The sequence below is a fragment of the Equus quagga genome, chromosome 7, assembly GCF_021613505.1.
Source record: "Equus quagga isolate Etosha38 chromosome 7, UCLA_HA_Equagga_1.0, whole genome shotgun sequence".
NCBI lineage: Eukaryota > Metazoa > Chordata > Mammalia > Perissodactyla > Equidae > Equus > Equus quagga.
In genome coordinates, this window is record NC_060273.1 from 33,214,603 (window position 1) to 33,241,988 (window position 27,386).

General features: G+C 55.5%; 1 protein-coding gene across 1 annotated transcript in view; it reads right to left on the reverse strand.

The window, feature by feature from the left end:
• TNRC18 (trinucleotide repeat containing 18) overlaps positions 1-27,386 on the reverse strand; it is an 83,949-nt gene that overhangs the window by 1,819 nt on the left and 54,744 nt on the right. The window contains exons 19-30 of the mRNA XM_046665464.1: positions 27,022-27,264; positions 17,471-17,895; positions 13,510-13,662; positions 13,077-13,218; positions 11,830-11,947; positions 11,243-11,318; positions 11,045-11,153; positions 6,488-6,604; positions 5,549-5,713; positions 3,819-5,167; positions 201-437; positions 45-119 (exon numbers count right to left, since the gene is read on the reverse strand). Coding sequence (XP_046521420.1) covers positions 45-119; positions 201-437; positions 3,819-5,167; positions 5,549-5,713; positions 6,488-6,604; positions 11,045-11,153; positions 11,243-11,318; positions 11,830-11,947; positions 13,077-13,218; positions 13,510-13,662; positions 17,471-17,895; positions 27,022-27,264 — 3,209 coding nt within the window. The remainder of the gene's footprint in view (positions 1-44; positions 120-200; positions 438-3,818; positions 5,168-5,548; positions 5,714-6,487; positions 6,605-11,044; positions 11,154-11,242; positions 11,319-11,829; positions 11,948-13,076; positions 13,219-13,509; positions 13,663-17,470; positions 17,896-27,021; positions 27,265-27,386) is intronic.

The following is a 27,386-nucleotide window of genomic DNA, read 5'->3' on the forward strand; positions in this document are numbered from 1 at the left end:
GGCAGGGCAGCCCGGGACCGGAGGCTGGGGCCCCGCCCTCCTACCTCCATGAAGTCCTTCCTCTGGCTGGAGGCACGCAGGGCCGCGGGGAGGCTGCGGCCGGACTTCTGGTCCCAGTGCTGCGGGCGACAGACGGGGCGGTGTGAGCCCGGCCGGCCCCACCCGCCCCACCCCGCCCCCGCCCTGGGCCCGGCGCCCACCTGGCCCTCGTGCAGGCGCTTGCCCGGGCTGGTCTCCTCGGGGTGGTAGAACCACTTGACGCGGACCACCATGTTGCTGCCCCAGGACTCCCACATGCTCTGGATGCGGCCGATGTAGGGCAGGTTGGGGCGGCCGGCCGACAGGAAGACGGCGCAGTCGCCGATGCGGATCATCTCCTTGCCGCGCACGATGGCCTTGTAGAAGAGCTTGCGGGCCTTGCCCTTCATGCCGCGGCGCTGCGGGACACGGCGGTCAGGGCGCAAGGCGGCCACGGGCCAGGCAGCCCCTTCCTGCTCTAACCGGGGGCCCTCTCATCTCCGGCACCCAGCGTCCCCAAGAGGGACTCCGTTTACACTCAGCCTCACGCAGCTAAGCGGGCCTGTTCCAGAGCCGTGCGGGCCAGGGCCGCCCGGAGGCCGCGGACCCCGCTCCCGCCGCTGGCCTTCGAGGCCCGGCAGCCCCTGCTCTGATCCCCACTTCCCAACAGGGCGGGGAGGGCCGGGGAGGAGACGGGGACAGTGAAGCCACGGGGCTCGCTCACGGCTCCACCTCCCCCGGCCGTCTCACGTGTGGAGGCCACCACAAAGCACTGATTCATTCAACACACCCCCGGGGGGCCACAGAGCTCGCCACTCACTGGGCAGCCTCCACCTACACTGCCACAAAGGGCGCAGGGGCTCGGCATGACTCAACCCTCCATGGCCTGACCAGGGGCGCGGGAGCAAGGGGCACGGGCTGAGGGCTGTCCCTGGGACGTCAACGCCCAGGCATGGCCGACTGCCCCTGGAGAGGGAAGCTGCTGACGAAGGGCAGAGCCCAGGCCCGCAGGATCCAGCACTGGGCCCACGTCTGCCAGGCTGCCAGGCCCCACGACAGGCTGGGCGTTTGTTTGTTCACTCAACAAACATCTCCTGCAGTCTCCTCGGTACCTGAGCCTGGGCTGGCACTGGGACAGATGTGCAGGCTCTGAGAAGGGACCCAGCACAGCACCAGACAGCTCCAGGGCCTGTCACTGTCCCTAGGGGACGCCCCTGTCCTGACCCATGAACCCAAGCCCAAGCAAAGCTCTGCCCTCCTGTGGAACAGGCATTTGCTCTTCTCAAACCAAGTCCTAAAAGTCATTTTCCCTTCTCACACTGGCTGCTAGGTGGCTCAATGGCAGTTTTGTTGCCTAAATAGTAGAAACCTCCATGCCAATTTCCTACCTAGCCAGCAGCCCCTTTTCTGCCTTTAATTCACTGGATTCCTGGTGGTGACAGGCTTTCTGATGTCCGAATAGCTAATTTCATATGTTCTGTAAACTGCTCAAATTCTTTCCAGTTCAAGGCGTGGAGTAAATCAGTTCAAGATGAGAGCAACAGCTCAGACTCCTAAAGCGACTCTTTGACAGCAGCCAGGTTTCTGGCACCGAGCGGCTACTCCCCTTCCCACAGGGCCCACCCCGGTCCACAGGGTTCCCCAGTGGGGCTGATCCCATCCCTGGGGTGGGCACAGGACTCAGTCTGGCCAGTCCAAACATCCCATCCTCCTCCTGGAAATTGTGATTGGCTCAGGGGTAGGGTGAGGACCCAAGCCACAGATATTCTACCAACTTTAGCCTGAACCCTTGGGACAAAGATACTTCCTTCCTGCTGTCACTTCTGAGCTGGTAGATCGTGAGCTGAAAGCTACCGGGGCTGCCTGAGAAGGAGACCAGTAGAAAGGAAGGAGAAACTGAAGCCTGGAGCACAGACCCAAGAGTGAGTCTGAAGACAGCCTTTGAGCCCCTGGATCCAGCTGTACCTGAAGCCAAACAGCCCTGGACTTTTTTATTAAAGAGGCCAGTAAGTTTGGCCCTGTGCTCTGTTCTCTGCAGCTGTAAGGCCCTCAGTGACACTAACATTGGAACTTGCAAATGGCAGATGCTAAAATAAGGAATGGGTCGGTCACCATGGGGGCAGGACAGCAAGGATGTGCCTGTCCTTGGCTCAGAAGTTGTCACCACTTGGATGCCCCCTCAATAAAGCACCTGCAGGATGAGAGCTCCAGGGGGCCCAGTCTGGAATGTCTGGGTGAGGCTCCTTACAGAAGATCCTCGAGAATCTATGTGTCAACTTTGCTGTCTCAAGAGGTGGCCTTGCCTAGAGAGGCTCTTTCGGCCTGGAGCCAGAAACCCAAGAGTGTGGGACGTCAGCTACGCCTTGTCCTGCAGGGCGGAGAAGCAGGGCACCCACCCCAGGTTCTAGTCAGGGCCTCAAAGGCAGGGTGGCCTAAGGAGAGCAGGAGCTGGAGGTGGGGAGCCCTCCTGGACCTCCTGCCTGGGGGCACAGCCTGGGGCAGATGGAGCTGTCCTCTCCCACTGGGGGGGGGGGGGGGGGGGAGTCTAAGTGTCCTTGAGGGTGTGGGAGGGCCTACAAGCTGCTAAGACAGAACCCAAAGCTAGAGTCTTGATTCAGACCATCCCTCGACTGTTCTGGCCTTGCTGACACACACCAGGGAGCTGAGAGAACACAAACACACCAGACGCTTCCCGAGCTCTTAAGAGGAGCATTGCCAGAGACCCCACAAGCTCACTGCTGTCAACCCCCAAGGCCCTGGCTCGCCTGGCAGAACCACCTCAGGAGAGGTACAAAGCCCACAGGGCATCTGCTCCCAGCCCATCTCAGGGCGGCCTCCAAGGACTCTGGCCCAGCGACATGGATGCGGCGGGCAAAGCTGGCCGCTGCACCTGTGGACAAGCTCACGTGGCTGGAGGACAAAAGCCCACAGGCTCTTCCTGTCCAGGGACATGGGACAGACTGGTGACTATAAAAGAGTTCCTCTCCTGCCCGTGGAAGCTCCGTGTGTGCGCATGAGTGTGCATGTGTGTACGTGCATTGAGTGTGTACATGCATAAGTTTATGCGTGCAGGTGTATGCATGTGTGCCTGCATATACGTGCACATATGGCTGTGTGTGCATGTGCACACATGCATGCATGACTGTGCGTGCACGTATAGGGCTGTGTGCATGTGCACACGTGCATGTGTGTTTGTGCCCACGTGTGTTGCATGTCCACATGTGCAGGCGGCAGGCAGGCACAGGGAGGGTCCAGAGGGCTCCTCCTAGAGAACCAGCCGTCCTCTACATAGGGTGTCCTGGTGACCCAGCCCCGGCCAGCCAGAAGGCTCTGCCTCTCAAGCCACCCTGGTCAGCTCAGGGGCGCGCACGGGGACAGAAGGGCCCTCTGCTGTGGCCACTAGTAGCGGGGCCGGAGGCTAGCAGCACTCCGCCAGGGGAGGTTGAATAGCAGCCGAAATGAAGCGAACGCCAAGGAAACCAGGCTGTTTGGCCAGGAGGTTTCGAGAGCCCAGCTGCGTGGGCCTCAACAGCCACGCACTGGCCCTGGCACGCGGTCGGGCCTGGGCCCTGCAGGGATGGCCGGTGCAGGGCCTGGAGGGCCTGCTGCTCTAAGGACATGGGCTCTGCGGCCACCGGAGCTGAGTGTCCCCGGGTGCCGACACTCAGCGTGCCATCCACAAGGGGGGTCCCGGCAGCTCGCCCCAGCCCTCCACCACAGACGAGGGGGAAGGAAGGGTGGGCTGGCGACAGTCAGCCACCAAAGGCAGGTAGCGCCCCCAGCCCGCATGCCCGCGCTACCTGGGTGGGCTTGCCAAACCACTTCCACAGCTGGCGCGCAGGCAGGAAGGCGGCGATCTTGGGCCGGTTCTCCACTGACGGCAGGCGCTGCCGCTTGGCCAGCTCCTTGGTGGTGGGGAGGTGGACGCCCTCTCTCTTTTTGGGGCGGCTTTTGGCCCCGGCCCCGGCCTGAGCCTTGGGCTGCAGAGGCTGCGGGGGCTGCGGCGGGGGGGCCTGGGGCGCGGGCGCCGGCGCCTTCTTGCCCGGGGAGTGGGCCGAGGAGCGCGCCTTGCCAGTCTGCTTGGGGGCCTTGCTGGGGAGGGCTGGTGGGGCGGAGGGACCGGCCGCGGGGGCAGGGGCCGCCTCATCGTCCGAGCTGCAGGAAGAATCGTCTGTGGTGGAGGAGGAGGAGGAGGAGGAGGAGGAGGAAGAGGAGGAGGATGAGGAGGAGGAGGAAGAGGACGAGGACGAGGAGGAAGATGAGGAGGACGAGGAGGAGGACGAGGAGGAAGAGGAAGAGGAGGAGGACGAGGAGGAGGATGAGGAGGACGAGGAGGACGAGGAGGAGGCCCTGGAGCTGGAGGCCCCGCAGTTCCGGCCCCCGCCGCCCCGGCCTTCCTCCTCTCCCTCTGTCTCCGAGCTGCTGCTGCTGCTGCTGCCACTGTCACTGCTACTGCTGCTGCTGCTGCTGCTGCTGCTGCTGCTGCTCTCTGACTCCTCGGCCCCGTCCTGCTCAGCCTGGCCCTTGTCCGGGCTCTTGGGGTTCCCCGAGTCCTCGAACGTGAGCCCACCTCCGGGCTCCTGGGCCAGGTCGCCGTCCCCGGCCTTGGGCCGGGCCGCCTTGGGCTCGCTGCCGCCCGCTGCCGGGGGGTAGCCGCCCAGGCCCAGGAGGGTCTTGGGCTCCTGCCAGCCCCCGGCCCCGGGGTCCTCCCGCAGAAGCAGAGCTTCCTTGGCCTTCTTGCTTTTGGGTGACGTTACACCCTCATGGTCCAGCTTGACGAGCAGCTCGGCCTCCTCCCCGGGCCTCCGAGTGCCCTTGGTGGCCGACTCCTCAGCAGCCCGGGCCTTCTTGGGCTTGGGGCGGGTGGCGGGCATGGTGATGGGCATGGCAACAAGGGGGGCCGGGGCCAGGGTGGTGGCGGTGGGGGCCGGCAGCTCCCCAAAGGGCTCGGGGGCCGGGCAGCTGGCGAAGGTGGGCGGCGCCGGGCTGGGCTGAGGGGGTGTTGGGCGAGCCTTGGGGGCTTTGGCCCGCTTGTCTGCGGGTTCTGGAGGGCTCTTCTTGGAACTTGGGGTACTGATCGGCTCTAGGGCCAATGGGGCACTGGGGACCTCATCTGTGGAGCCCCCCTCCTCCAGGACGGCAGTTCTGTCTAGAAGAGAGAAGGAAAGAACAGATGTGAGGCCAGAGTGGGGGTTCGCCGAGCCAGAGAGCCTGCCCAGCGCTGCTCTGCCAGCCTGTGCCCTCTGTGGGCCTCGGGGCCGCGGCTCTCGCATCCCAGTCATCCCACGCATTGTGACCCTAAAGGGGCCCTTGGTGGCCTTGGCTCTTAGCCTGAAGCCCTCTTCTTTGGACTCTGGAGCAAACAGGCCCCGGGTGCACCTTGGCTCCGCCTCCCTGAGCCTCAGCGCCTCACTGGTCACAGTGGTCCAAGAGCAGAGGCCCCACGGGGCGGGAGTGGTCTCTGTGCTGAGTGCCCGCCCCCACCTGCCCTGCCCCTGCGTCTCCGCTGGGCACGGCCTGGGCCACCTACCACCCTTGGCTTTGGCACTCGGTTTCCGCCCGCGCCCTCGCGCCTTGGCGCCGGGCTCCTCGGACCCTGGCGCGCCCCCATCTTTGCTGTCCCCAGTATCTTTGCTGGTCTTCCGGCTGCGGCGCTTGGCGCTCGGCACCAGGAGGGCTGGGGACGGCTCAGCACCTGCAGGGCAGGACAGACAGACAGTGGCTCAGGCCCGGGTCTCCACTCCCCCAACCTCAGGAGCACTGTCTGTCATGGGGAGCAGGGATGGGGAGGAGCCTCACGGCACTGTGTGGCTGACCCCCCTCGGCCTGCCTGGATAGGCTGTGTGGTTGGGGTGGGGGGCCCATCTGCAGGGACTCAGCTCAGGTGTCTGTACACACCAGCAGCTCAGTGGAGGCTCCCCGAAGGCATGCCCTGGCAGGGGCTGAGAAGAGATGCTGACTTGTATGTTTTTTATGATTCCCGTGGAGTGGTGCTCAAAACCACTGAGGTTCTGGACCCCTGAAGTCAGGCAGTCCTAGCTGAAGTCCTAGAGGTCCGAGTCCTAGCTCTGCCCCTAACTAGTCATGGGACCGCGGGTAAGTCATTTTACCTCTCTAAACCTGAGTTTTGTACTGGTTAGTCAAAGGGGACAGTATTTCTGGACACACAGGACAGAGCCAAGAATTCAACGCTATCATGGACCTACAGAGCACAGAAACATCAACAACTACTGATGGCTCCCACAGCCCTGGCCGCCTGGCCTCATGGGCCACGGGGTGCAGACCCAGGGAGCTCTGGGATCCCCTCCTCTGAACGCGTTCTGGGAGCCTCCACCCACGGTTTCTGCCATTTCCATCCCCTGGGTGCAAGTGGTACAAAAGGCAGACAAAGCCCAGAGCCAGGCTCCGAGGGAAGCGAGGCGAGGGCCTGGGGTCGGCCCCCAGCCTAGGCAGCAGGACCACCACTCACACTGGATCTTATAGTCGGGAGGCAGGAGGCGGATGTGTGAGAGCGGAATTCTCCCTGTGTCTCCATCATCGAACTCCACGGTGATCAGGTCCCCGTCGTCCTCGAGGCCCAGCAAGCCTGTTGGAGGAGGGGCAGGGTCAGTGGAGGCCCGCGGACAGCCAGCTCCCGGAGGCCACGAGAGCAGAACCAGCCAGTAAGCGGCCCTGGGTGCAGGCTGTGTGAGGGCAGGTACGTAGTGTGCAGAACGCGGGCCTCAGAGCCACAGTTGCGACGGGAGCACTGGCTCCCCATTCCAGCTGAGCATGTGTCCTGACTTCGGGGACACGTATCTGTGCCCAATTACTCCCAGGGCCCTTCCCAAAGCAACATTAAGCAACAGCAGAAGCGGGAACCATCAAGGACAGAGGGAGTGGGCAAGGGGATGCCAGCAGGTAACAGTGCCAGCATCAGTGCCAGCGTTCCAGAAGATGACATCTGCGTGGACAAGTGGGAACTGACTTTGATCTCGGCTTTCTCTGCTCTGCCAGGGGCTTGGAAGGAGGCAATGCCAATGAAAAGGAAGCTGGTGTTCACAAGGGAAGCCCACCAAGGCTTGGGCCCTGGAGGCACCAAGCACCTCTGGAGGCGGGCTTAAGGGACCCCAACGCTGGACAGGCTGAGGGCTGCACCGCAGCAGGAACCGGGAGGTTTATGTCTGGGGAGAGGCTCTGACGGACACCGGACACAGAGAGGCACATGGGTGGGTGCCACACCAGCCAGGGTGATGGGAAAGCTCCTACTGAATAGTAACCCCCATTCCCAAGTGCCAGCCAAGCCCAGCTCCCGGGGGACAGAGGCCTTGGGCCACCTGACCGGCTGCTGGGGAAGAGCCACAGGTGCTGGCACTTGGGGTCCCTGACAAAACATTCCTGCCCACCATGTCCAGAGGCCTTGCCCACGCAGAGAACTCCCAATCTGCTTGATTAGGATCTCCAGAGACGCAAGGTCGGCCTCTAATGAGAGGCAGACACGGAACAGAGAGGGGAGGGCAGCTCAAGAAGGAACACAGAACCCAGAGAGGGGGCAAGGGAGACCTGGGAGGAAGGGAGCCAAAGAAATCTAAAATGAAAACAACAGGTCCTCAGAGAAATTCAAAAAAAGAAAATGTACCCACGAAACAAAAAGAGGTTACAGGAAAAAAAAGGAACACTCAAAGAAGAAGAACGAACTTAGGAATCTTTTAAATGATAGCAGAAATTTCAAAAACACAAGAGAATAGAAAGGCCAGAAGGTAAAGTTGGGGAGATCTCCCAGAAGGTTGAACAAAAACATAAAGGAAAAAGTAATGATAGGAAAAAAGCTACCAGCACTGAGGGCCATCAGACGAGTGTGAGTTCCAGGGAAAAGAGAGTAAATGAAGAAAAGAAATTCTCAAAGAAGCAATATGAGACGTTTCCAAGATGAAATGAAATTTGCTTCAAAATCAAAGGCCCCCCCCCAACTATCCAGCACACACACACAGACACAGACACACACACACACACACGAAAACTGCACGGAATTCCAGATCTAGGAGTAATGAGATCCCAAAAGCTTCCGGAGAGAAAAGGCAGGCCTCCTACAAAGACTTGGGAATAATCATGGCTTTGAACGTCTCAGACAGCACTGGACGCTAGATAAAAATGGAGCAGTGACTTTGAAATGACGGGGGAGGACGGTGTCAAGAAGTGGCCTAGGCAGACTCTAAACCCACCTCCTCCATGGACACGACAAATTCACAACCATTCTGGGAACAATCACCCCTGAGAGAGAGCTGAAAACCGGATGACAAGAACCCCCACAACAAGGGACAGTGCTGACCAAGGTGGAAGAGGCGGAAATGCCTTTCTGGAGAGGAAAAAGCCACGTTCGAGCCGCAGCGCTTCACAGCCAGCGGGAGCAAGCCTAAGGCACACAGCCTTCCCAGGAGGAGTGAGGGAGCTGAGCGGGGGAGTCTTACCACCGTGAGCAGCTTTTGGACTCAGCACAATCAAGATGAGTGACATAATACCTGGCTTTGCTGGCTATTAACAACCACGGGGAATTCCCCCAGAAAAGCTATCTGACATAAAGGAAAAAAAAGCCAGCTCTTAAAGGGCCCATGCACAAATGCACCCATTTTGGAAAGCAACCTAAAATCACCAGAAAGAAAGGTGCACAGTCCTTTGGTGGAAAGAGACTCACCTGATGGGCTCTGGGTGTGTCTCAGTGAGAGGTGAGACCTCTCCAGGGACTGAGACATTGGTGGCAGCCATTATCACAACCTAGTTCAGGCATGCTCACACAGGCGCTGGCAGACACCACTGAGGTTCTCCCCCTGGCCTGTTAGCCCAGGGTCTGTCCCACCCACGAGAGCACTGATTTAATCCAGCTCAGCCAGGGCAGGCAGCCCACCCTAGGGACAGGCCCCACACGACAGCAAGCCCTCAGGCAACTTGTGGGCCTGCATAGGTGGGGTGCCTGGATCCTCTGCAGCCCAGCAAGTGGGTCCCCCTCTGTGGGGCAGGGCATGCATGAGGAGCAGGCCTGAATTGTTGGAGTGTGTGGGGCCACCACATCCACTTCAGTGGTTGGGGCGTGTACACGAGGCAGGACTGTGTTGATGGGGTGTGTGGCCCTGCAGGCAGTGGGGCTTGTCAGCTGCAGCAGACATGTGCTTCCCAAACAGCCACATAGGGCATCAGCCCCACCTTCCAAAGCATGAAACAATTGGATCTTCCTACGCCTGGGGCCAGCTCCATTCAGCTGCAATCCTGAGAGACCTGATAAGAGCCTTGCAGGCTGGAGGCCTACAGCAATTGTAAGCCCCTGAACCTAGCAACCAGCCATGCTGGGGGCCTACTCACTTATCAGAAAAACTGTAACAGGAATGTGCTATTAGACCTTGCAGCCAACTGTGCTGGGGCTCCTCATGCCTGACAAAGTGACTGAAGGGACCATAGCAGCCACACGCAGCTGAGCATTACAACCAGCCAGCCAGGGGGACAGCCTAGGCTCCCTGGGCACCTGCAGCAAGAGCAACCCTGCCACAACAGAAGGACACACGTAGCCCATACAGGCCACATTGCTGGAACATTTAGAACTCATGATGAGAGGGAAGCACATACTGAGCCTCACAAGGCGTTTCTTACACAAGGCCACCTCTCCAAGATGGGGAGATACAGCTGATCTACCTAATACATAGATAAAAGCACAGAAAAAGAGGCAAAATGAGGAGACAAAGGAATACGTTCCAAGTAAGAGAACAGGACAAAAGCTCAGAAAAAGAACTAAACGAAACAGAAATAAACAATCTACCTAACAACCAGTTCAAATAAAAAGTCATAAGGATGTTCACTGATCATGGGAGAAGGATGGATGAACTCAGTGAGAACTTCAACAAAGAATGGGAAAATATAAAAAAGAACCAATCAGAAATGAAGAAGACAATACAGGAACTGAAATGATGGGGGAAAATTATTTCCAGCCTAGAATTTATACCCAGCTCAACTATCTCTAAGGAATAGAACAGAACAGAGATTTCAGGCACACACGTACTTGAGGAATTTACCTCCCCCGGCCCTTTCTCAGAAAGCTTTGGAAAGATCCTCAATGACAATGAGGGAATGAGACAAGGAAGAGAAAGACACGGGTCCAACACAGGAGAGAGACAGAATTCTGCGAATGATGGCACAGGCAAGTCCCAAGGGCAACGACACCCACGCAGCAGGCCTGGAAAGCAGCTAGCCCATCATGGTTCAGGGGACAGAAAGCTCTGGGAGACCAGAATCAGGACGAATTTTCACCATATTTTCACCATATTCTTGCCCAGCGTCCCTGCTCCCATCTTCTGGATATGTATGGATGTTAGGTGGACAAGGGGTGGACTGTTATGTGACTTTTTTTTTTTTTTGGATGCAACGAACATCCACATCCCCATCTCCTGGATGCGCTGGTTTTGCAATAGCTAAGGGGTGCACCATTTGAGCATCTGCCACTTTTGTCTGTCTGACATCCATATCTATGTCTTCTGAGGTACCTGTTATTTTTGTCTGCTCAGCTTCCAGTCTCTTATTCTACTAACAACATCCCACCTCTCTCAGGCCATGTGTAAAATTAGGAAGCTGACCTCACGCATCAGCTTCAGGGACAAGCACACGACCCAGGCCCAGTCACTCAGCCTCACAGCAGTGGGGTCCGTGAAATCCACACAACCCAGGCCAGGTGAGTAGGATTCCATCCTAGGACTTACATGGGAAAAGCCAGTTCTCTGATGATAGGATTTGTTAAGATGGTGAAACAGAGTCCCCAAGGAGCTGGGTGTGAAGCCAGCACAGACGAGAGCAGTGCTGACAGGCACTGCGGCCCCAGGTCCTGATGCCACCATGCGAACAGTGCGGAGGTCAACCAAGCCCAAAGGCCCTATGTGGTTCCAGTTACACGAGCCAATGAAATCCTTCATCTTAGGCCAGTTAGAATTGGGTTTCAACCCCACGAATCCATACTGATACATTAGGAAACGGGGGCGCCGGGGAGGAGGGGGGTGTGGGAGCATCTCACCTCGGACCACAGTGCCCGGGTAAAGGCAACGGTACTGCTGGCTCCAGTAGGCCGCGATCCTGGTCCCTTGTGGCAAGAAGCGAGTGGAGGCTGGCCTCACGTCAATGATCTGAGAAGGCGAAGGATTGAGCGCCAGGTGGTGACCAGGCACAGCCCCGGCCCCCCAGCCCCCAGCAGCCTGCCTCCTCTCCCGCTCACCGCCTCCTGCAGCAGCTGCTCCAGGCAGTAGATGTGGGGCCGGTTCCCACGTTCTCCCTCCACCACCACACGGTAGCTGCAAGGCCAGGGCAGGGGTGGTGTGAGGTGACAATTGGCGACTGCCCAACAGGGACCCCTACGCCAAGAATCCCAGCCCCACCAGCACGAGCTCTGCCTCCCAGACCACGGAGACGTGACATCAGAGCCTGAGAGTTTGCTGACTTGCTGTATCTCTCCCCTTCTGGGTCTCAGTTCCCTCATCTGTACAACTAGGAGTTGCAAATCCAAGAGAGGCCAGCACGGTCTCTCACACCTCTTCCTGCTGAGCCCCCTGCCACTTGGGGCCAGCCATGTCCATCCTGGCACACCCTGAGCATACTGTCCTCCCAGTGTCTTCTGAGCCCTCCAACACCCCTGCGAGGTCGGCACCATTTGCCTGGTTCTATGGAAGGGAAGCTGCAGCTCAGAGAGGGGAAGCAACCTGCCCACAGAGACCCAGCAAGGCACCCTGGATGCAGGACTGGGTGAGGTTCCTCAGGCTCTGAGCCGGGTGCTGCCCCTGGCTGGCCCCCCGGCCCCTGACTCACATGTCTGGCGAGTGCACTGTCTGCACGTGCCCGGCGTACAGCAGCTTGTCATCCATGGGGATGAGCACACGCAAGCCGTCTTTCAGCTCATCCTTGTCGATGATGCAGGAGCGTGGAGCTGCAGGAGGGCAGGCAGTGAGGCCCCGGGATAACCTTCCTCCCTCCCCTCAGGCCTGCCTGGTCAACCTCGACTCATCCCTCTCAGAGCATAAGGCCTGGGGTGCCTGGGGGGGCCTGCGGGGCATGTGTGTGTCCATGTGTGCACACCTACGTGCCCGCACAGATGAGCCTTGTGCGGGGATGTGCATGCACGCACCAGTGTGCACATGGCGGGGGCCATGTGCAGCCCCTCCCCTCCTAGCCCCAGGCGCCTGAAAAGACCCCGAGTGGGTGTGAACCAGGGGTGACAGCCTGCATGGGCCCCCCACACCCCCGCCCCCCGAACCCTTGCATGAGGTTCTGGGTCATCGGCCCATTCGACCAAACCTCTGGGGGTTTGCATTGGCTTTTTCTCCACCTGGAAGGACGTTTGTTCTGGAACTCAGGCCCCAACGGGCAAACATCCCGACAGGGCAACGATCACTGCTCCCAGCACCCCATCTCCCTATCCTTAGTCGTCAGCCGCAGGCGGCCTCGCCCCTTGGCTTAAGCCTCCCCTCCCAGCAGCCCCACGCCAGGCCCTCCTCAGGTCTCCTCCAGGCTTCTGCGGCCTCCTGAGCCTGCTCTTCCTTTCGCGGGACCTCCAGCCCGGCCCCACCCTGTTGTGACCATGCGTCAGGGGGACATGGATGGAACCACCAGTGCACTTCTTTCCTGCCTGCGCCCACACCCTTGCCATGGCCTCCCTGTGGGCAGAGCGGACTTCCCACCTCTCCATGTCGGGCACGACATGTGACTCGCTCTGCCCCAAGGCCCTTCGTCGCCCCCGCATCCCATTATCGTGGGAGCCCAGCTGGGGGCAGCCCGGCCCTGCCGCAGACAACGGAGGCACAGATACTTACTGCCATTCACCATCGCCACTGAGTGGCGGCTGGTCCCTCAGCAACTGCTGACTCTACACCCCCAGAGAGGGCACCAAGTTCCTTAGGGCTGGCCCGGCTCCTCCTCTTGTCCCCACCTGCCCCACCCAATCTACACCCTCAATCTCCCCTCGGAGCGCCAGACCCCCAGCCCTGGTAACTTCCCCAGGGGAACCTCCTGGCCCCCATATTCCAGGCCCAGGGCAACACAGCATTGCAAGCACTCACCCGGAGTTAGCGGCCGCTCCACAGCCCCACCGCGTGGCAAGTGCTCATCCTCAGAGAAGCTCGAGTCCTGGTTGGGTTCGAAGTCCTCCTCGGCAGCCATGCTCTCCATCAGCTTGCTCACAGCTCCTCCCTTCCCCCGGTTCTGGGGACAGAGCGGGGCAGACCAACAGTTTAGGACCTGCCATCAGAGTCCTGCCCAGCTAGGACCCTTCCTGGAAACTCGGGGGCAGGGGCTGCCGGGGAGTCTGCCACGTGTGCACAGGCCACAGGGAGGATGAGATGGACCCAGAACCCCCCAGCCGGGGCCCACACCTGCTGAGGCAGCCCATCCAGCTCACACAATGGACCTGGGGAAACCCAGCCGCTGTGGAGGGCGGGCACACCAGGCATGCGCCCCGCTGTCAACCGAGCAAAGAACGCCGCCCAGCCTCACCTCCTTCTTCACCTCCTTCCCCTTAGCCTTGGCCTTGCTCCTCTTGGCGGCAGCCGGGGAGCTGGCGTGAGGGCCCCGGGCCTCGGGCGGCAGGGTGGGGGCGCGGGGCGGGGGCAGCGCAGCTCCGGACCCCGCCTCCTTCCCCTTCTTCTTCTGGGGGGGAAGCAACAGAGCGGAGCCCTCAGGGGGCAGGGCCGGCCCGGCCTCCCCAACCACTCACCCTCCCGAGAGAGCGAAACCCTGCCTCCCCCCCCAGCGTTTCTGGTTTCAATCTGAGCTGTTTTATTACTTCTATACATTACTCGTTAAAAAGAAAAGAAAGAAACACCCAAGTGTGTTTACATGCAAGTTCCTCTCCAACGATCCTACCAACTGTACAGAGGTAACCAAAGCCACAGTAACAGGGTGGTGTAGCCTCCAGAACTTTCTACAAGCACCTACAAGCCTGTAAACATGAAGCCTATGCAGACACATCCGTGCGCACACGGTATTTTTTTTTAACACAGATGGGAATTTACCAAAAGTCCTGCTTCGCAACTTTTTCCCCCCAGTATGTCTGATACGCACAGAGGGAGGCAGCGCATCTTTTATTTTTAACGGCTGCCCAACGTGCCGGGCGTGGGGAACTGCACTTCCTTTCGCCACTCCTCTAACGCTGGACGCGTGGGCTGCCTCCATTTTTCTGCTCTTTCAAATGATGCCACAAAAACCAACAGTCCCTATTAGATCTAAGGACACATTTATGGGAGTAGCGCTTAAGACCAGTTGGCTGCTGCCAGGGGGGCTCCGGGAGGCCTGCATCACTTTCCACCGGCCCCAGCAGCGGGGGGCGCCCCTCCAGCCCAGCCCACAGCCCCCCGGCGTGGTGGAACGGGGCGCCCCCTCCCAGCTGGGGCAGAAACGGTCCAGGGCACTGCACCGTGGCCGGCTTCATTCATCAAAGCAAGGACTCGGAAACACCTGGATGGCCAGCCACCTGTCACGGGAAGGCCGGAGCCCAGACAGACGTGGTTCCAAGCTTCAGCACAGAGCCAAGAGTCCTGCTCCGAGGAAGAGGCCATGGCGTGGGCGAGCGGGAGGACAACTGTGTGCCAATGGCAGGCTCCTAGCACACCCAGCCTCATCCGGAGGGGCGGCGGGGGGCGGGGCGGGGGGCGACGCCAGGCTTTTGAAAAGAGACATTCCTACTACAGAACAACCAAGTCAAGAGCCCAGAGGAGGTGAAGGAAATAGAAAAAGCTAGTGCCGGGCACATGTTACCAAGCCTACGGAAGTCACAGCTTCTGCATCGGATGCGCGACATTCAAAGTCAACAGCATTAAAAGGGACAAGATGGGAAATGTTACGGGGATAAAAGGTATCCAGTTTAATCCCCGTTTGGGTAAAAAGCATATAACTAACACACACACGGACATTCTATGGTCCCGTTTCTCATGCCTGTTGTAGGCCTGGTCACGTCTCCGAAGTCAGAAGGCACTGCGGGCTGAAGGAACGTTTCTAACCTGGGCCCGTTTCCCTTCCCCTAACGTCTGTTGTTAACGGACAGCTCGTGTGACGGGGCCCGTCTCTGCAGCTGGACGCTTGGGGAAAGAACGGCAGCAAAAGCAGTTCCGAGTGGGTCTCTCTCCACGGCCCAGGGCACTGTTACGATCGGAGCAAACGTGACTGCCTCTTTCCCGCTGACCAGAAAGCCCATTTCTGGGGAGCTTCTTATTTCTTTTTTAAATAAGAAAAGAACCTCAAACGTGACAAGTCGGCACACAGAATAGAGATGGTCACTGCCGTGGTAATTACGACGGCAAAATACCATCGTCAACCAAACCACCGACGGCCAGCATGGCTGATGGCGGCAGACGACGGAAACCAGGGACAGCAGAGGGCAGGGTGTCACCCAGCCATTTAGAAATATTGATTAAGAAAAGTGAAACAGAAGCACACCATATGTGGGAATGCACAAGCTGTAAAGCTGAGTCTAAAAAGCAGGGTACAAAGCGCATCTCACAAGTGGGAACCACGGCTCCTCGGGGGTCTGCTGGGCGTCTGACTTCTCCCCGCGCCGACCATTATCCTGCTCTGTTCCGGTCTCTCACTGTCTCATCAGGAGGCCGGGATTGGGTGAGCCCCTGGGCCTCTCCCCACCAGAAGGCACCACCTTGGGACAGGCCCAGAGAGACCGTGTGGGCACGTGGTTAGGGCCCCAGCTCTGGTGCAGGACCCCCAGTGTTCAAAGCTCAGCCCAGATTGAGCATGCGTGCCATGACCTGCTGCAGGCACAGGGCCCCTGGGCAACGTGGTTGGCGCGCGGACCTGCCTCACGTGGCTCCGTGAGCGCTCGATCGGGGCAGGAGGAAGTCTCCATGTGGCCTCTGCCCCGTGCCTGGTGCGGGGCTCAAAATCCCTTGGAACGTCCTGGGTCACGGGGGCGTCTTCCGCTCTAAGGGGGGCCACCCTCGGTGAGCCCGATAGACAGCTTCAGGGTGAGCTGGTCCCCAGGAAGCCGAGCCCCGACTGGAAGTCTGGAATTTCCAGCCGCACACCCCATCCCCGGGGAGGGAGGGGAGAGGTGCTGAAGACTGAGTTAACAATCGATCACGCCAACAGGATGAAACCTCCATAAAAACCCCCACATGACGGGGGTCTGACCACAGCGGGGTGCTGGCAGCCCCGTGCGCCCCCTGGCCTGTGCATCTCCTCCACGCCTGCCCCTGCGTCGGGGCCTTCACAACCAACAGCAGCAGGGAGGCGCATGTTTTCCGAGTGCCAGGAGTCCTTCTGGGGAATGATCCAAGCTCAGGCGGAGGTCAAGAAAAGCGCTGACTTACAGCCAGTCGGTCAGAAGCACAGGTGACACTGGGACTTGCGACTGGCATCTGAAGCTGCGGGGGGCGGGGGGCGCAGTTTTGTGGGACTGAGCCCCTAACCCGTGGGGTCTGCGCCAACTCCAGGTACTTAGTGTCGAAGGGCGGTGAGTAGAGGAAATGAGTTTTCCTTTATCAATAAAGAGGTGAAGGCGGTCAAGCGGTCAGCACACTCCTGGGCCCTACCCTGGGTCACCCGGCACGGCTGCCATCATCATTATGTATTATTCCAACAGGGCCTCTCCTGGACCCTGAAAACTCTGAGACAGCCACAGCCATGAGGAAACAAGAGGCGAGCACAGATCAAGGTGCTTGTGGAGGACACTCAATGCGGCCCCTTCCTCACTATTTCCTGTTATTAGGAAACCAACGCCGAGTCCCATCCCTTTTTGGGACTTTCTCTAGAATGTCACTGTTATTTGAGGGTCATCCTCCATCAGGATATCAGGGACATTAGGACGCGAGGCCTGAGTCACAGACAACTGTCAAGAGCTCTAAGTTCTCTAACCACCTAAAGGGGGAACCACCAGCCATTAGCTTCCTAGCAGCCAAAGCAAAAAGGATAATAGATCTAATCATCATAAAGTTCTTGAAAAGCAAGTGTTCTCAACCTGGGGTGTCCACAGAGAGAATTTAGGGAATCTGTGAACTTGGATGGGAATAAATAAATCCCATCTCTATTTTCACTAACATCTGAAGAAACGAGGTTTCCTTCAGGTGTGAGTGGAGGCCACCAACCACAGCAGGACCAACAGTGTCTGAGACTTTGCCACCAACCGAAATCACTGCCGTGTAGCGCATAACAGTCAACAGAGGCCTTGAAATCCCGTTTAAGCTCATCGCTTTAGGATGACGGCATTACCAGACCCGCTGCTGGGGACAAGGACACTCACGAGGGGCATGCAGAGGCCGCAGCACAGACGGGGCTTGCAGAATCCCTGTTTCCCTTGGACTCATGCATTCACTCACGGTTTAGCACACTACTCTGAGATGGGGGGCAAAGGGTCCATGGCAGACAGTGAGGCCGCCCCCTAAGGCTGGGAGGGGCAGGGCCTGGCACTCGGGGCCCTTCCCACTGCCCCCACCTGTGCGCCAAGCCCTACCTTCCTGGGGTCCTTCCTGTCCTTGGCGCGGCCGGCATCCTTGCGCGGGCTCAGCGGGCCGCCCTTGCCACAGCGGCTGGGCTTGGTGACCACGGGTGCTGCGCTGCTGGGCGCCGGGGCCGCGGCGTCATGCAGGAAGATGCGCTCGCTGCGCCTCCGCGTCCACAGGTCGTCGTCGCTGGCCTCGGGCCCTGCCTCGAAGCCGGGCTCCTTGGGGCCGCGTAGCTTGCGAGCCTTGCGCCCCTTCTCTGCCACCAGCTTGGCCTTGTCGGGGCTGGTGGGGCCGGGGCCCCGGGTGCTGGGCGCAGGCGCAGCCAGGGAGGGGCCCGGCTCCCCCGGTCCCTTCTTGGGCCGCAGCAGGCCGGCAGGTGACCGCTTCCGCACCTTGACCTCACTCTCCGAGTCGGTGTACTCGAACTCCGTGCCTGAACGTGGGGTGAGGGAGGGGGCTGTGGGCAGGGGCTCCGGGACCCCACTTCCCACCCAGCCAGCCACCCTGGCCACCAGCAGAAAGGCTACAGACTCGTTCCTCCTGCAAGGGCCCTCTCTGCCACGGGAGGCTGCTCCCCGTGTCCAGGGGAGGAACCTGAGGCCCAGGGAGGACTCACCTGGCCACAGGCCTGTGAGTGGCAGGTCCTGCTGGCTCCACTCCTGTCCCGAACCCCCGTGGCTGCCCAGACCCTGCTCCCCACCCCTCACCCCAAAGGCACCCTCTGAGGATGTGCAGACTCCTGCCTGGGCCATGCGAGCTTCCCCACTGCCTCCCGTGTGCCCATGGGGAGCCCAGAAGCCAGGGCAGGCAGCTGGGGAAGGCCCCGCACCTGCAGAGCAGGCATCGCCACGGGAGGCCGGTGGGGAAAGCCCATGTGAAAGCCCCGAGCGCAGCGGGGGCCCTGTTCCCCTGCCTGGGGCCACTTCTCAGAGCTGGGCCGTCCCTGGCACCCACTCCCCTTTGCAGAGGCCCCACCAGAACCCACAGCCCGGGGGCCCAGCCCCTCCTACCCGAGGCCGCCCCTTCCCACAGCCAAGGGGCCAGCTTCCCTCGGTTACAGGCCAGCCCTGGGTCTCAGGGCCCAGCTCCTGGGCTCCTTGAACACACAACCTCTCACCAACCCCCGGCTGTCCTCTGACCTGTCAGAGCTCCAGGCCTGTTTCTGCGGGTCCCTCTGCCCAGAGCACCACCTCTCCCCGGACCCCTACCTGGAAAACTGCAGCCTTCTTTCTGAGAAGACCCGCTCAGCACCCTGGGGAGTCCTCTGTGCACACCCCCATCACCACATGCACATATCCCATTGCAGGGTTCCCGTCCACGTCTCCCCATGGGTTGACCACCCCAGAGGAAGGCTTGCCCTGGATCCCACAGCACATGAGCCGAGAAGCCAGGATGAACCCCAGGCCTCCTGACCCCTCGGCAGCCGGCAGCCTGCCCACGAGGGCTCCTGTGGGAGGGCAGGCCCCATAGCCGCAACAGATGCAGCCACAGTAACAGGGACCAGAGTGAGGGGAGGAAGGAGCCATTTGCAAAGCTTAATGATCCCATTAGCTAATCTTTTGTTAACAGACTTCCCACTGCACAGGGAGGCAGCTGGGGGCTTTCATGGCTGATTAGGGTGCAGGCCATAAAACACAGCCTGGGGAATTCTGCTGCTGGGTATTACGGAATGAGACCCCACCTGATGACAACCCCCCTGCAGGAGACCCCCAGAAAACCTAGACGCACATAAACAATGCAGGTGTACCACACAGGGCGGGAGTACTGGAGAGTAGACACACGCTTGCAAGGGGCAGACTGGAGCTACAGGGGTAAGACAGAGTTGGAGAAAGCATCCTGTGCTCCTGCCTCCTCCCAAGGAACTAAGGCAGTAAAGGAGACGCAGAGGAAGAAAACAACAGACAAAAAAGGACAAACAAAAGAGCTAGACACAAACAGGTGAAAGTCAAAGGATGAGAAAGATACACCTGTAAATAGTAACCAAAAGACAGCTGGAGGGGCTATCCTAACATCAGACAAGAGAGACTTTAAGACAAAAATTGTTACTAGTGACAAAGAAGGACATTTTAAAATGATAAAATGGTCACTCTATCAGGAAGACATAACGATTATAAACATACGCGAATATATTCCAAAAATACATAAGATTATACACCACGACCAAGTGGGATTTATTCCAGGAGGGCAAGGTTGGTTCAACATACAGGAAAGTCAATGTTAACACACCATATTAATAGAATAAAGGACAAAAACCAAACGAACCCCTCAACAGGTACATAAAAAATAACTGACAAAATCTAACCCCTTTCATGATAAAATCAGTCAACGAACTAGAAATAGAAGGAACTTCCTCAACCTGACAGAGGACATCCATGAGCAGTATGATGACGACTAATATCACACTTAATGGTCAAAGAATGAATGTTTTCTCCCTAAGATCAGAAGACAAGGATATCTGTTCTTACCACTTCTACTCAACATTGTATGGGAGAGGTTAGTCAGGGTAACGAGGCAAGAAAAAGAAATAAAACGTATACACATTGGAAAGGAATAAGTAAAACTATCTCTATTTGCAGATGACATGACCTTGCATTACAGAAAATCCTAAGAATTTACCAAAACCTATTAGAACTAATAAACGAGTTCAGCAAGGTCGCAGGATACAAGATAAACATACAAAAATCAACTGTATTTCTATATACTGGCAATGAACACTCCAAAAATAAAAAGAAGAGAATTCCATTTACAATGGCATAAAAAAAAAATACTTAGGAGTAAATTTAACAAAAGAAGTGCAAGACTTGGACAGTGAAAGCTACAACAGTGTTGAAAGAAATTAAAGACCCAAATAAATGGAAAGATATCCCATGATCATGGATTGAAAAACTTAGATTGTTATAAGATGCCAATACTCCCCAATATGATCTACCAGTTCAACATAATTCCTGCCAGAATCCCAGTTGGCTTTTTTGCAGAAACTGACAAGCTGATCCTAAAATCCACATGGAAACGGAAGGGACTCTGAAGCACCAAGCCCATCTTGAAAAAGAACAAAGATGGCGGACTCGTACTTCCCATTTTCAAAGCTTCCTATGATAATTCCTATCGTAATCAAGACAATGTGGTAGTGGCGTAAGAAGAGACAAATAGATCAATGGAATAGATCTGAGGGTCCAGAAATAATCCTTCATATTTGCGTTCAATTGATTTTTCACAAGGGCACCAAAAGCATTCAATGGGGAAAGAACAGACTTTCAACATGATACTGGGACAACTGGATCTCCACATGGAAAACACACCACACCATACAGAAAAACTAACTCAAAATGGGTCATAGACCTAAAAAAGTCCCAAACTATAAAACTCTTAGGAGAGGGGCCAGCCCCATGGCCGAGTGGTTAAATTTGCGTGCTCCATTACGGCGGCCCAGGGTTTTGCTGGTTTGGATCCTGGGTGGAGACATGGCACCACTCGTCAGGTCACACTGAGGCGGTATCCCACATGCCACAACTAGAAGGACCCACAACTAGAATATACAACTATGTACTGGGGGGATTTGGGGAGAAAGAGCAGAAAGAGGGGGGGAAAAAAGAAGATTGGCAACAGTTGTTAGCTCAGGTGCCAACCTTTCAGAAGAAATAGATAAATTGGACTTCATCAAAATTTAAAACTTTTGTTTCAAACAATACTATCAAGAAAGAGAAGAGACAACTCCAGAATGGGAGAAAATACTTGCAAACCATGAATCTGATAAGAGAGTTATAGCCAAAACACATAAAGAACTCTCACTCAACAACAAAAAGACAAATAACCCAATTAAAAAAATGCATAAAGGATTTAAATAGACAGTTCTCCTAAAACAGCATACAAATGAATTCTAAGCATACGAAAGGATGCTCAACGTCATTTGTTATTAAAGAAATGTAAATCAAAACCATAATGAGATAGATACCACTCATACCCACTAGGATGGCTATCATGAAAAAGATCACAAGTATTGGCGAGGATGTGGAGAAATTGGAACCCTTATACACTGCTGGTGGGAATATAAAACAGTGCAGTCCACTTTGGAAAAGCCTGGCAGTTCCTTAAAAAGTTATACATAAAGTTTGCAAATGACCCAGCAATTTTACTCCTAGATTTGTACCCAGGAGAACTGAAAACATGTCCACACAAAAACGTGTACATGAAAGCTCACAGCAGCGTCATTCATGATAGCCCCAAAGCACGAAAAAAAAACCAAAAAAAGTAGATACTATGTGGTAAACCCATAAAATGGAATATTATTTAGCCATAAAAAGGAACAAAGTCATGCGAGAAAAAATAGACAATCTGAAAGAGCCTATATCTAAATCAATAATTAATAACCTTCTAAAACAGAAAGTGCCAGGCCTAGGTGAGTTCACTGGTGAATTTGACCAAATATTTTAAGGAAGAAATTATCCTAATCCTCTACAATCTGTTTCAAAAGACAGAAGAAGAGATAATACTTTCTAAGTCATTCGATGAGGCCAGCATTACCCTAAAACCAAAACCAGACAAAGACACTCCAAGAAAAGAAAACTAGGGAACAGTATCTCTCACGAACACAGATGCAAAAATCTTCAACAAAACATTAGCAAATCAAACCCAACAATGTAGGAAAAGAACTACAGAACCACAACCAAGTGGGATTTATCTCAGGTATGCAAGGCTGGCTTGACATTCAAAAACCAATTAATGTAACCCACAGGCTAAAGAAGAAAAACCACATGATCACAGCAATAGATGCAGAAAAAGCATTTGACGAAATCCAATATCCATTCATGATGAAAACTCTCACTAAACCGGGAATAGAGGAGGGAACTTCCCCAACTTTATAAAGAATATCTGCAAAAAACCTACAGCCAACATCATACTTGTGAGAATACGTGAGAAACTTAGATCAGGAACAAGGCAAGGGCACCCCCTCTCATCGATGCTTTTCAACATCACACTGGAAGTCCTAGCTAATGCAAGAAGACAAGAAAAGGAAATAAAAGGTACACTGATTGGAGAAGGAAAAAATAAAACTTTGTTCACAGATGACATGATTATCAAAAAAGAAAAAAAAACTGCCAAAAAAAAAATCTCCTGGAACTAAGACGTGATTATAGCAAGGTTGCATAATACAAGATTAATACACAAAAGTCAGTCACTTTCCTACCTATTAGCAATGAACAAGTTGGAATTTGAAATTAAACACACAATACCATTTACATTAGCAGTCTGGAAAATTAAATACTTAGATTGAATGTAACAAAATATGTACAAGATCTATACAAGGAAAAACTACAAAATTGTTGAAAGAAATCGAAGATGTTCCATGTTCACGGATAGGAAGACGATATTGTCAAGAGGTCAATTCCTCCCAACTTGATCTAGAGATTTGATGCAATCCCAATCAAAATCCCAGCCCGTTATTTTGCAGATGTTAACATGCTAACTATAAAGTTTACACGGACAGGCGAAAGACAGAATAGTCAACTCAGTACCAAGGGAGAAGAACAGAGTCAGAAGAAGGGCAGCACCTGAGTTCAAGACTTACAACAAAGCTACAGGAGTTAAGACAGTGAGGTATGGGCAAAAGAAGAGACAAATAGATCAATGGAACCAAAGAGAGTCTAGAAATAGACTCCCATAAATATAGTCAATTGACCTTCGACAAAGGAGTAAAGCCAATACAACAGAGAAAAGACAGTCTTTTCAACAAACAGTGCTAAAACCATTGGACATCCACATGCAAAACAAAAAAAAAGAATCCAGAAACAGATCTTACACTCTTCACAAAAATTAACTCGAAATGGATCACAGGCCTGAATGTAAAATGCAAAACTATAAAACTCCTAGCTACATTGAAGAAAATCTCGATGAACTTGGTTGGGTTTGGCAGTGAAATCTGAGACACGACACCAAAGGCGTGATCCATGAAAGAAAGAACTGATAAGCTGGACTTCATTAAAATAAAAAATTCCTGCTTTGTGAAAGACACGTTCAAGAGAATAAAAAAACAAGCCATAGAATGGGAGAAAATATTTTGAAAAGACACATCTGATAAAGGACCGTTACCTAAAATATATAATTAAAACAACGTTAGGAAAATAAATAATCCGATTGGAAAATGAGCCTAAAACCTTAACAGACACTTTATCAAAGAAGATATACAGATGGCAAACAGGCAGATGAAAAGACGCTCCACATCATATGCCATTAGGGAAATGCAAATTACAACCACAGTGAAATACTACTACACACTCCTGAGAATGGTTAACGTCCAAACACTAACACCAAATGCTGGCGGGGATGTGGAGGAACAGGAATTCTCATTGGCTGCTGGTGGGGATGCAAAATGGCACAGCCACTTTGGAAGGCAGTTTGGCGGTTTCTTACAAAACGAAGTACACTCTTACCATATGACCCAGCCATCGCCCTCCCTGGTATTTACTCAGAGGAGCTGAAAACTTGTGTCCACGCAAAAACCTGTGCACAGATGTTGATGGTGGCTTTAGTCAAAACTGCCAAAACCTGGAAACTGCCAAAACTGCCAACTGCCAAAACAAGATGGCCTCAGTGTCCTAAAGTAGATGAATGGATAAATGAATTGCAGTCCATGCAGACAGTGGAATATTACTCAGCCCTAAAAAGAAATGAGCTATCAAGCCATGAAAAGACACGGAGGAACCTTACGTGCATATGACTAAGTGAAAGGAGCCAATCTGGAAAGGCGACATCCTGTGTGATTCCAGCTCTATGACATTCTGGAAAAAGCACAACTGTGGAGACAGTAAACGATTCGTGGTTGCCAGGGGTTGGGGGCAGGGAGATGAACAGGTGGGCACAGGGGACTTTCAGGGCAGTGAAACTACTCTGGATGATGCTGAGATGGTGGACACACACCATTATACATTTGTCCAAACCCACAGAATGTCCAACACCAAGAGCAAACCCTAAGGTAAACAATGGATCTGGGCGATAAGGATGTGTCAGTGTAGGTTCACCAACTATAACAAAGGCACCACTCGGTGGGGACTGCTGCTGATGGGGGGCTATGGACGTGCGGGGGCAGTGAGTATACGGGAAATCTCTGCATCTTCCTCTCCACTTTGCTGTGAACCTAAAACTGCTCTAAACAACAGGTCTATTTAAACAAAAAGGAATGAAGTAAGGAGACACGTTACAACACGGAGGAACCTCCAAACAATTACACTAAGTGAAGGAAGCCAGACACAAAAGGCCACAGTGTATGGATTTCACTGGCATGAACCGTCCGGAAGAGGGAGATCCCAAGAGACAGAAAGTGGTGGTTGCCTAGGGCTGGGCTTCAAGGGAACGGGTACCGGGTTACTTTCCGGGGTGAAGAAAATGCTCTGAAATGAGACAGTGATGATGGTTGCACAACTCGGTGAAGACAACAAAAACCACCTAATTATATACTCTAAAGGGGTGAACTTTATGGTGTGGAAATTATGTCTCAGCAAAGCTGTTACTTTATAAAAAGGGTAGATTCAAATCCAACCATAGCAATAGTTACATTAAATATTAATAGATTAAACACTCCAATGAAAGACAGAGATTTCAAAAAGGATTAAAAAAAACGACCCAAATATAAGCTGTCTACAAAAGACTGACTTTAAATCTGAAGACAAAGGTAAAATGAGAGTAAATGGATGGAGGAAGATGCAAAAGATAAGCAAGAAAGCTAGAGTGACTACTATTTAATACCAATTAAAATATATTTCAAATTTTGAACTGAATAATAAGAAAATATGACAACATAACAAAAATGTGTGAGATGCAAGTAAAGCAGTGTTTCGAGACAGGTTCGTAGCTGTAAACATCTCTAGAAAAAAAGAAGGTCCCAAGTTGATGACCTAAGCTTGCACCTGAAGAAATGCGAAGTGTTGGAAATGACATCCAAAGTGAACAGAAGGAAGGAGAGAAAGAGCAGAAATCAATGAAAGCAATAACTTCGAGCCAGACTGATCAAGAAGAGGAGAAACAAATCATCTATATCAGCAATGACAAAGGACGCGTCACGCCAAACCCCTCAGACATTAAAAATAGAGAAAGAGGATAATCTGAACGCTCTGCCAGTGCCTCTGACACTCTGGATGAAACGGACGCCTGGGGCAAGCGCAGAAGCCTGAATGCTGCAGCAAAGCCGGTGCATCAGGCGCGGGGCTGGGGACTGTGGCCAGGACGATACTGTGTGGTCAGCACACCTGAGGGAGGAGGGTCAGCCAGGTGGAAGTTGGCCGGAGGGCAATGGGGAGCCAGTCCAGGGTTCTAGGCAGAGAAGCAGCCAGATCAAGCTTGAGCATGGAGGAAAAGCTCTCCAGCTGCTTCCATGTAAAGAAGACCGGAGAGGAGCAAGCCCAGGGGAAGGCCAGGCCCGAGGGAGGACACGGCAGGGAGAGGGAGGGAGAAGGGAGAGGAAGGAGGCAGGGCCAGGGCCGGGAGGCTGGGGTGGGTGCAGGGAGAGGGAGGCTGCCCCAGAGATGGGGTTGCAGGACGCCCTGGAGCCTGCAGAGTGCGGGAAGCCAGAGGCACGGGGGAGGCCCGGGGGGGCGGCAGGGCAGCACCACAGGGCCCGTCTTCCCTGTGCCAGCCACATGCCAGGAGGGCCCTCACGGGCACCTGAGGCTCAACAAAGGGCACGAGGGGATGAGCAGGGAGGCCGGAGGAGCTACGCGAGGCCTCCACTGAGGCCAGGTGAGCTCACGCCCTGAACACATGCGGGACAGTGCAGCCTTGAACGCCAACCCCAGTGCAGGTGGGCTGGGTCCACAGGGGGACACCTGGCCTGGTGAGAAGGGGGATGGGCCCAGGAGAGGGTCTGGAGGTGTCTGTCTGTCCCAAGAAGGCAGGGATATGACTGGAGATGGAGAGAGGAAGGAGGCGGGGCCAGCAGGACGTGAGCCTCTCGCTGGAGTGTCAGTGCCTGCGGCCTCCGTGTGCCCATCAGAAGGACACAGCCCTGGCACCACCCCCACCAACGACCTCCTCCAGGCCCCAACGCAGGTCCATGAGGCCTGCCCCATCTGGGCCCCCCCAGCTCACCAAACGCACCCACTCTAACGCCCCAACTGCAAAGAGCCTCCCCTGCCTCCTTTGCAAGGCCCGTCCCCTCAGCCTGCACCTGTTTCTCCCACAGAGGCTCGGCCAGCTCCTCCTCGTTCTCTCTCAGGCATCAGCCTGGGTGTCACCAGCCTCCCTTGGGCCCCCCAGCCCCTGCGGTGCTGAGCTGAGGTCTCTCTGCCTCCAAGAACTGCCCGACAGCGGGCACCTGAAACAGGGGCCAGGCCGTGTTTGCCGGGAGCATGGACAGTGACGGTCACTCTGCAGGGCTCTGGAGACCCCCTGGGGAACAGCAGACCAGGCCCACATTACCAGCAGCCCTGGATGCTCAGGATGGGGCTGGCCCAAGAGGCAGGGCTCCACCAGCCCCCAGCACTGCTCCTATCGTTCGCCGAGCCAGAGGGTCCTCACCTGCACTGGGTAGTGGTACCCACGCCTCTGCAGCCCACCAGCCGGTACTCACCCATCAGGCTCTGCCGCTCCTCCTTCTTCCGGGCCTTCTGCTTGGCCTCCAGCTGCACCACCGACAGGGCCGGCCCCACCGTGGGGCTGGGGAGGGCGCTGGCTGCAAAGCGGGCCAGCAGACCCAGCCCGCTCTCCTCCAGGCCTGGCGACAGGGCCCGCTCCCGGGCCCCCAGCCTATAGCCGCCACCGGCCTCTTCCTCCTCCTCCAGCTCATCCTCCTCGTCCTCCTCGGAGCTCTCATCTGGCGTGCAGAAAACAGGGGGCGAATCAGAGCCTTGGCCTGGGGTGGACGGCCCCCCACCGCCCCCCACTCAGCCGGAGCACCAGAGGGGCTGCCACAGCTCCAGCCTAGCTCCTCACTCC